Source organism: Lolium perenne, chromosome 1 (assembly GCF_019359855.2).
Source record: "Lolium perenne isolate Kyuss_39 chromosome 1, Kyuss_2.0, whole genome shotgun sequence".
Classification (NCBI taxonomy): domain Eukaryota; kingdom Viridiplantae; phylum Streptophyta; class Magnoliopsida; order Poales; family Poaceae; genus Lolium; species Lolium perenne.
The window spans coordinates 83,660,055-83,670,492 of record NC_067244.2 but is presented as its reverse complement, the minus strand read 5'-3'; the positions used below and the strand labels follow the sequence as shown (position 1 = coordinate 83,670,492).

At 44.3% G+C, this 10,438-nt stretch overlaps 1 protein-coding gene across 1 annotated transcript; it reads right to left on the bottom strand.

The window, feature by feature from the left end:
- Window positions 1–837: 837 nt before the first annotated feature.
- On the bottom strand, window positions 838–10,203 carry LOC127303717 (uncharacterized). The gene is made up of 6 exons (XM_051334425.2): window positions 9,619–10,203; window positions 9,401–9,453; window positions 5,755–5,792; window positions 2,845–3,163; window positions 2,379–2,689; window positions 838–1,867 (listed from the first exon to the last, which is right to left on the bottom strand). Exons 1-6 carry the CDS (start codon window positions 9,965–9,967, stop codon window positions 1,261–1,263), a joined length of 1,677 nt encoding a protein of 558 aa, XP_051190385.1. The 5' UTR covers window positions 9,968–10,203; the 3' UTR covers window positions 838–1,260.
- Between the last annotated feature and the right edge of the window lie 235 nt (window positions 10,204–10,438).

Genomic DNA, 10,438 nt, shown 5'->3' with positions numbered 1-10,438 from the left:
AGCACCATGGGCGCGCCATATTGCTAGCGAGCTCAAAGACGATGACGACGACATGTCGACGGCGGCGCGGAGGAGAACGCGACGCCGGCGGGAAGGGGGACGCGGAGGAGGAGCGCCGACTGACCGTCATTGTCGGGCGGCGCGGCGCGCTGGCCACAAATGCGGCGGAGCGGCCGCCGCTGCCAGGAGGGTGCGGGCGAGGCGGATCTACGCGCAGCGGCGCGCGCAATGGGGGCGGCGACGAATTCGACCGGCGGCGGCTGGATTTCGTGCCGGCGGTAGGTGGGGAAATGAGGGCGCAGGCGCGGGCGGGGGAAATTTCCAGCCGTTGGCTTTTCGCGCAGGCGCAGAGCGTTGCCGCGCGCTGTAGCCGACGCGTCAGATATGCCGCTCCGGTTTGTGCAAAACACCGCGCGCCCTAAAAATTTTACAGCGCCGCGCCGTTTACCGCGCCTGCTGGAGCGCCTGATTCCCTCGCGCGCGCTATACTGGCAGTTTTTTTGCAGCGCGGCCTATATAGTGCGCCTGTTGGAGATGCTCTTAGGACCGCTCTATTGACGGCTCCCAGCACACAAGCTTACCAAACCTAACATTTCTTCATGGTTTCTAGAAAAAAAATGTTTATGGTTCTATAGATAAATTATAAATAGTCAGTACCCATTCATATGTATATATGCTGTAGCAGGGAAAACACGGCATAGAATTAACTAGCAGCAAGTTGCCTTGATACGTTCAGTTTTCATGGTAGAAGACTACCAGGTATCCTTGAATCAATCAAATTACTAAGTACGGCTGTGTGCATCTTCTAGATGCAGAGGCTGGGGCTATAAGCTCCCATTTCGAAAAAAAAAATCAAATTACTAAGGCCAGCAGCTATACTGTCAGTGATAGCTACATAATATTCTAATCCGATATAAATACATTGTCCAAATCATGATTTAGATTAGATTTTTCCTAATGCTCACTAAACATCCGTTGGCAATATCTAAAGTCCCAACTACTAATTACAACTCTCACCTCAGAAGGCAGCTTTCCTGATATGCTCATCCATCTTCCAGGATCGAATATACCAAAATTAACGTTCTCCAATCAATCCCATCCAAGCCAGTTGAATGAAAGTGAGTGTCTCCTTGCAAACATTGCATTTCACATGCTGCACACTGAACAAACTTACAAAATGGAAGCAAATCTGAAGCAAGCAATATACTGAATTGTCGGTGCTGATGTCTTTGGAGACTTCAACTGCTCAGCCTTCCTAATTTATTCTTCTATTTCAACTAATCTTCCACGTACCCATCTCATCTTAGACTTACTCCCAGGTGAGGACACATCTTCTGGTGGCTCTGCAGAAAAATCATCTGTTGTTTCTGCTGCAATCTGGTCGATCTGGTCATTGTTGGCCAATGATTGACTGAGATATAGATAATTTGTTCCAAGTTTTCCGTTCACATCTTGAGCTGTCGAAGAAGCTGAAGGAAGTAAATAAGCTCTTTCCATGGAGTTCTCTATTCTTTGGTAAACACTGAGTTGTTCCGTTTCCCCGAGTGCAGACACATCAAAATAAAAATCCATGCCATTAACATTGCTTGGAGGAAGTTTCATGCCATTTACAGGTTTATTCTCTTGCTGATTCACGTTATTATGATTCTCCAGGTTGTAGTTGTGCCGTTCTGATACACCTGATTCATCTGATGTGTCATCTGAAGAACTTTCTGCAGGCCCTTCATCATCATCAATACACTCGAGCGATATTCTTGCCTCTGTAACAAGCTTTCTAGCTTCTATAAGTGATGCTTGCGCAAAAGGATTTGTGGCTGCAACAGTCTCAAGAGCATCTGCAGCTTTTTCGGCTTCTACAATGAGCGACCTGATGGTAAAGAATAAGAATATAACTTACAGTAGGACAATTAAATTTAAACAGTCTTGCATAAACAGATGGCACACATTGTTTCTGAGAGCGAATTGTCAGTATCAAGTAATTGCGACGAAGAGAATTCAACTGCAAGTGTGTACTGTAGTACATTAATGCAATATATTGCTTGTTATTTATGTTTTCTCAATTCAGAGTTTGTAAAAATTGGATGGAACTTTCCAAGAATATTTCACAAACCTGTGGTTTTGACTTCCAATTTTTAACAAGAATTTTATCATTTAGAGTACATGCTTGAATGACATAACAAACGACAGTGTACCCTTAGTTGTGAGCATTCATTTAGGTGACAGGAGGAAACTTGGCCATCATTCCAAAGTTATTTCCTTGTCAGGACTCAGAATTAGTCGACACTCCAGTTGAATGAACATGGAGTGCAGCAACAAAAAGAAACAAGGGTGTCCATATCTTCATTATCTAGTCTCTTTCAATGACTAAGCAAACATACCTGGCTCTTTTAATAGCCTCTTTCTTTTCTATTTCCAGTGATGTCCTTTGGGCTCGAATCTTCGTTATCATCTCTAGTTTCTCACCAGCCATTGGATCTTTGTAAGGAGTTGTACTTTTCTTTCTCTTAACAGGTGCAGTTTTTACGTGTACATCCTCCAAGCTGACAGCTCGGTTTTTTAAAGGTTTCCTTTTCACAGCTTCACTCTTTGCGCCTGGTTCTCTAGGAGTTCTTGGTTTCCGCGGTACTTTAGATCCAGCAGAAGTTCCATGGTAGCTATTAATTGCATTGCAAACACGATCGCGGTATTCCTGCAAGAAAAGAGGACAGCTGAAAACTTTAGACAGTACCCCTATAAGTTCATGCAATATCAAGACGACATGCTGTCTCTGTTACCCAGGTGACATCGGAATGAAAAGATAAAAAAACATGAAATAGGTTCAGGCAGGCATTGGTATGCTCTTACTTGATCCAACCACTTTGCAGCAATGGCTTCTGCAATTTTCCTCCTCTGCTCAGGAGATTTTGGCGCTCTTCTATTACCCGTCGGCCTAGGCATTGATCTTCTTTTCTGGAGTTTCTCTAACCACTCCTGCCGCAGTTGCTCAGTCAATATTTTATGTGAATTCCATTGGAAGGGAACTCCACCAGCAAAGCCCTTCTTAGCTGCATCTGCTATCATGTCGCGCCACTCCACAAAGCAGCCATCCTGAACCATTAGCTTCTGTAGACGCAAGCACCAACCTCGCCTCACACCCAATGATATCTTTATTTTGGTCTCTTCGCTGTATTGAGTGCAAAAAATAGCAATTACTAGGAAAGGATATCTGAGCACAGTTGATGTTGTTCGTTCTGGAAACATTAAACCAGGTACCACCGTCTTATAAACTACTACTCTCTCCGTTCCATATTAGTTGTCGCTGATCCGCATGTATTTAGACATATTTTAGTATGTCTATTCAAACGTTTCAGCAACAACTAATATGGAACGGAGAGAGTACTTTACAGTGCTACTGTTATTAGGCAATGTACTGATGAGATCCACATATAAGCTCATAATTAACTTGACGTGAAAGAAAGAGTTACATCGACACTAGTGCAAGCAAGGAACATCAGTACTAGAGACTAGAGAGGAGCAAATGAAGGAATGTTTAACTTAAGCATCATGCACAAATTGGTCAGCGAACAAAATGATTTAGTTAGAACAACTCCAACGTGAATAGCATATACATTCAACAAACAATATAAATGTAGTTATTATTTATTTTGTGAGGAAACTACAATATGCCCTAAAAATACATTCAGCATGTAACAAATATACCCAGACCAGTGGGGCCCCCAAAGTCTCAGCTAGGTAATGCAGCATCTAGGAACTAGTTAGATGGTCTAGTTGCCATTTTGGGCTGATTTTATATGTAAATTATGGATGAACATCGACGAACTAGTTTAAAAATCTGACGCAGACGGTTTTATTCTTGATTTGCAGATGATGTTCGCCAGATTTGTTCTGCTGCGACAATTTTCGTACTGCAAAACCACGATACGGTTTGCGGCATCTATAGTTTGCAGCTCCGCGTTATACGGTATCTCCTAGAGATGTCTGAACCAACTCTTTGGAGTACGCAGCTCTCCCGAGATGATCGATGCGAGGCTGTCGAAGACGTGTTTGCCACACAAAGCCACAAACACGGCAGCGTATGTCTCTCAGTCCATGCTCAACATGTGTCATGTGTTTCCAGTCGGATAGGACCATGGAGAGCCACTTCCCATCATAAATTCAGAATTAGCTTTGGTATAATCATGGCATGAATGTTACTGGAATATTAAACAGTAGACCAACATATACAACTCTTTGATACTCAAAGAGACCTTAACACAATTTTCTAACTCAGCCGGTAAGACAAAAAGAAAAAGTTAACCACTACTCACTCCTTCGTCCATCATACTCCCTGCACTCCCCAAACTCTATGGTCTCCAATCTTGATCCAGTGCTGACTTAATAGGGAAATATCAGTCCAGCGATATCTCGAAACGCCCGAAAGACATCCGGTTTAGTCTCGTATACCAACTAAACACTAATTGAGCCAGTTGGTTTGCAGTACTTATCTCCTGTGTTTTCATCCAAATAAGACAAGTCATATACCAGAGTATATACGGCTCTGCTGACATATTTTTAGAACATCAATTTGATCTAGTTTTTGAACTATACATATGTTCTTCTGGTAGTACAGATCAATATGGCCAAGGCTAGAGCTGGTGTTAGATTGGCCATGGGTTCTTGGTGACTTCAGAGTTCAGACTTGTGGGCTGTGGCAAAGTTTCAAGTTAGATATGGCCGAGCGGAAGTATGAAGTGGTATGTGGAAGCATGGCAAACAAAATGAAGGCCAAAGGAGATATTCGAGATCGGCTCACTGAAGTGAGTGAGCTTTATTGTAGGCTCTTTGTCTTGATTTAAGCGGAACTTGAATCAAACCTGGAATGAGCCAAGGTTGAGTATCTTGTCAACTGTCAAGCTCAAGTTATTTCAAAGGCTATGTTCAAGGACCTAACTTGCCAACAGAATTGCAAGTCAGACAAGAATCGGTACACGCAACGATGAAAATAAGGACCAACTCATGTGCGGCTTTCATGCAGAAGATATATTCCTGCCTAGTTTATCATGTGTGATGGTCATACAGGCAGATATTTACGAGTATAGACAATGTGTCGATGTTAAAGCTGTTTTGATACTCTTATTACCAATGTTTATCTGTAATTCAATTATGAGTCAGCAAACAGCATAAATTGCTAACACATTTGCATCTATAATGGGAGCAAGGACAGAACAGGAGGGAGACATTCCGCGACGTAAAATTTTATTTTTCCCATAAACACAAGCATGTCTCTTAAGACTAAAACTTTACATGCTTCAGGCCTTGTTCGGTAGGCATGTGTTAAAGAGTTTTATTCGGTAGGCGTGTGTTAAAGGCGTGGATTAGCGTGTATATTGAACGATCGAGGTGTTTTCATGTACTACGTACTATGCTCGTATTCACGGATAAGGATAGCAGATGGGGCGTAACTGAAGAGGCTTTAACCGGGAGTTCAGATCCAGCAAAAACGCAAGGTAGGTGACGCGTTTTGTTATATCATCTGCCCTTATATCAGCCTACCTACAATACAACAATCCAGCTCATATGGTCACAACTCTAATACTACAACTTAAAGTAAACCATGTGGGACTAAACCTCCCACTTCCAAGCACGTCAGGGCGTTATACTTATATGGAAGAATAATGATTCAGTAAGAATTTTTATAAGAAATAGACAAAATACCTTCATGTTTTTGACAGTAAGAAAAATGCAATACAGAAATCTTAAGAAGCAGGGACCAACCTTTGAGCATGTCCAAGATTCATCAACTTTTTCTTAACCTGCAAACAATATCTTTAGCAAGGCTAAACAATGAATTAAGTGGTTTGTAACAAAACTTGAAAACAAAACGACAGATACAGACACAAACTGGTAGTAATGAGCCAAACAGATGATGTAATTACACATAGTACCTCACACTAGTGTACCCACACACTCCACCACCAGAAGTGCAACTCAGTAGGTCTGGTCCTTTCTGGTTGGACCAATTGGTACTACCTTTGTGCCCGCTACAGCACATGTGGCTGGCTTCTCCAATACCACATCATTCTAAGTAATTAACTACTTATACTAATAAGTAAGCGAATTATTTTATAAAATGTAGAAGTATCACGCATTTTCAAAAATTTGCAAAAATATGACTCGGTCGGCCACGCGTCGACCGATCTGTAGTCAGCAAACCAATCAGTGCACTGACAGCCGATTGCAGGTGGCATAGGTCCCACCACCTGGCCGGTCCGACCGATCGGCGGACATGTGACTGATCGGCCAGCCGGTGGCCGATCGGCCTACCAGCTACCGACCAGAGCAGCACGCAGCAGCCAATCTAGCTGCATGCATGCATCAGCTTGCTTGGCCGATCGATTGTCAACAAAAATGTGATTATACGATTAGTTTTGAGACATGAACCAGCATAAGTTTATCTTGGCATGTCTACCTATGTCTGTAGACTTAGGCAACTCCAACGAAGCGACGTAAACGAATGCTCAGCGACCGTTTGCGACCGCATGGGCTTAAAATGCGTCAGGAATTAGGTCTAGATTGCCGAAGCGACGCAGCGTCGCCAGTCGCTGGCGCATCTGAGAAGACGCATCAAGCCAGGGTCGCTGCCAGGCGGGCCCGACGAAACATCCGTCAGACGCGAGCGGATACTTTGCACGTCCGCGCAGCGTCTGCAGAGATGCATCCCAGACGTATATTTGGACCAGGTTTCCGTGACGACCCGGTCACTTTACGTTGCCCCGCTAAAACAGGGAACCAACACATTTTTTAGCCCGGCGAATGCAAACGGTCGCTCAACCGTGCCGTTGGAGATGCCCTAACTCAGCTATAATTAGCCGGGCAGCTGTAAGTACTAGAGGTGGTCGGCTGCTAGGTGGCCGATTGGCCTGCTGCTGGCCGGTCGGTCCGCTGCCGGCCGATCGGGCCGGAGCTAGTCAATTTCTGACACGACGTAGAGAAACTGCCCAGCCGACAGCCTAAATAGTCTTCGGTAGGCCGATCGGTCGACTGAAAACCGACCGAGTCTCATATCTGGAAAATTTTCAAAACGCGTGATATTTCTGAAAATTATAAAATAATTCGTACTATTAAAAAAAAATATGATGAAGTATCTGTAAACGTATCCTCAGTACCAGTAATGATGGAACAACATATCTACATATTATTGCAGGTTTCATGTTACCAGAGATCCCAATTTTAACTAGAATAATAGCAAAAAAAATCAGGCAAACTATATCTTAATACTCCCTCTGTTCCTAGATGTAGGGTGTATAGTTTTCGGCACAGACCTACAGTACGCTTGTGGAGGGAAAATTACACCAGTTTTCGACATAATTACCCCTGGCTAATTGACAAGGGAAAAGAGAGGAGTGTGCACTAGAAAGGGAACGTAATCAAATCCCTCAAAGAACTCCAAAATATGTTCAGACAAGTGGTGAAACACAACACACACACTATATTCTGGATTTTTTCCTCGAAAAAATAGACCTTATATCTAGGAACGGAAAACATAATGGAGAGCTGAATAAATTAGATGCCCTGAATGTAGCACCACTTATTAATAGAATGCAACATAGCTATCTGCCAAACATGGTTTTTAAGGCGACGCCTTGGCGCCTTAAGGAGGGAGGGCGCTTTGGCGCCTAGGCGACGCCTAGGCGGGCGCTTTGGACGCCTAGGCACCTAAAGCGGCTGTTTTTACAAAGCGGAGGGGGAGCGCCCTGACGCCTAGGCGTCGCCTAGGCGACGACTAAGCGATGCTTTTTAAACCATGCTGCCAAACATATCCAATCGAAGGAAAATTGATATGATGGCATGAACATTCTTAGTTAAACTTCTTCAGGTTAGCATATGATTCAATTAATTACAAAAATGTCTCGAAATATGATGTGCAGTGCTCAGACAAATATTCTTGCAAGCATTACAGATATCTATGTTTTGAGGTGTGTTTGTATCTATCCACGAACAGACAATGAAATCCTCAAGCATAATTTATTCAACTCATTGCCCTCAATTTTTTTTAATCATTGCTTTGCACCATAAAACGAACAGCTTGTAAGTTGAAAATTTGCTACACCATGAAATAAGAAACTCCAGAAAATTGTAACAGCCCATGACATGGGGGTATTTCTGTTATCTGAGCAACAACGATATAATGTAGTTAGTTCCTAATTTTAGACATTTGACCTCCTCAGAGCTAAGCCTAGGAATTTGATTGGTGCAGTATAAGCTAAACCTGTATCCTTATAGGCTCGTACCAATTTCTATGAAATCTATATCTATACTAATTACGGACCCCTAGAAAATCCCATTTTAATAATGCAAAAAATTAAAAGAATACCAACCGTCCAACCGAGTTATAATGGCTGAGATCAGGTTGGTTAGGGATTAGATTGACTCAGATCGCACATCTCAAGAAAAGTGTCAACAGATCGTATTGCATACCACATCTAAATCCACGCAGTCCTGTTAGGTTGTCCCTGCAATGCATCCTATCCAGGCCATCTATTGAGTAACTGAGGCTAGGGCCATATAAATAGCGGCTGTTACCACGGTTGACACTGCACTCCAGGGCGCCCATGTAACCAGCCCTCACATCCGCCTCTTTCACAGACTTCTTCCGTCCTAGCGGCAAGCCTGCTGCCGCCATGAGATGGTGCCAAGCTTTGTGCCCTCTTACCTTTGGTTATGGTGGCGACAATCGCATGAACTGCACCAAGCTTCCCTAGCGGCCGGGTACCCTGGGCCCCTTTGGGTGCTGCCATGACGACTAGGAATGGTGGATTGCTAAATTTGGGAGCTATCATGATTAGCATCAGACACCAATGACCTCAACCATGTGAGTCCTCATTCCTTAACAATCTGGAGGTTTGTTTTATTGCACCACACTTCTTATTTTACGAGTAAATTACGTTGGGTTTGTATTCAGCGGCTCTACATCCTTCCCAGATGAGACCAACAAGACATTGTGCACGGATGATTGCCTCTTCTGTTTTTTAGTGTCCTTATATGATGAACTTGGGAACAATATACTCCGTAATTATCACAAAACATATAGGCTTGGTGGCATTATTATGATGATTTCATCCGTCTTACCTGCATGCATTTCAAATCAACCCATGTGCCTCTAAACCAAATATGCTTGGACACACACCAAAGTAGTTGTTGACATCACAAATCAGTATATGAACATTATATGTAGTAAGACAATATTCGATAACCAGACTGTGTGAATGCATGGGTTGAGGACTAGCTTATTTAATTAGTTATCTACAATCCTATATTATTAAGATGTTAGGTCAAGTAACAGTATGCATATACTAAGAGAGTGACGACATTGACATGACACTAGATATAAATAACAACAATAGTTCTTACATGACTTCACCTTGGGGTCCTGCATGGCAAGCCTGGTCCTCTCACGGATCCGCTGGAGTGTCTCTGCAGATGCAATCAAGTTCAATAAGACATTACTGTTTCCATAAATATGCGACTACCAGTACCTAATTATCTACCCTTCTCTATTTTCGATTTTAGTCAAACATTTCCACATAAATTACGAATATGAAACTAATAAGAAAGAAAAATGCAGGGGTACAAGCATACCTGGGCTGTGCTTCCTGCCCTTGTTCCACGGCGTGTTCCCCTTGTTGGCCTGCGATATCCGCATCCGCCTCATCTTCTCCCGCTCGTCCACTGCCTCGTCGTCTTCCTCATTACCCGCAGTGCCCTCCTCCTCCGTTGGGAACTGGATCTCCACCGCCCCGTGGCCGCGGTCCAGGGCAAGCGCCGGTTCGGCGTCTGCGACCACCCTGATGGCGCCGGCACGGCGGAGGGGCGGCGCGAGGCGCAGCACCCTGCGACGCTGGAAGTGGGAGGAGCAGGGCCACGGGGGAACTTGCGGGAGCCGGGGCCAGGAGGAGACCCAGTAGTAGCCCAGGAGCTGCGGCGCCATTAGACGTATGTGTTGTTCACGCCTGGGTGGTGAGCCAAGCAGACTGCCGCCGCTTAGAGCGTGGAGACGTCGGATCGGAGATGCGCCGCCCCGGCCGGTGGCGGATGGTATGGAGGGCGGCGAGGGGGTGAAGGATTGGGCGGCGGCGAGGGAGAGATTAGTGGTGGGACGCTGGAATTGGGGAAGAGGTGTGTCGTCGTCGTATGTGGGGCGCAGGTGGAGCGGAGGGGGGATAAGAAGGGGGAGGGGACTGGGAGGGTTTAACGCTGCTGCTCAATGCTCACGGCCACTACTGTAATTTTTTTAATTTTTTCTAAATAACCATATATTTCATTAGACAATTTCCAGAGTACATATGGTCATCACTCGAGACAAACATGCTTATCAAGCAAACTTGCACAACCAAATCCACAAGAAGTAAAACTAAAATTTCACCAATGAAGAAATGTGTGCCTCGCCCGAACTGTAGTC

Excerpts from the sequence above, each read along its gene's own strand:
- LOC127303717 (XM_051334425.2), bottom strand. The coding sequence starts at position 9,967 with ATGGCGCCGCAGCTCCTGGGCTACTACTGGGTCTCCTCCTGGCCCCGG. Across the intron at positions 5,793-9,400 it reads TTGCCATGCAGGACCCCAAG|GTTAAGAAAAAGTTGATGAA; the intron begins GTGAAGTCATGT and ends TATTGTTTGCAG. Across the intron at positions 1,868-2,378 it reads GAGGCTATTAAAAGAGCCAG|GTCGCTCATTGTAGAAGCCG; the intron begins GTATGTTTGCTT and ends CTTTACCATCAG.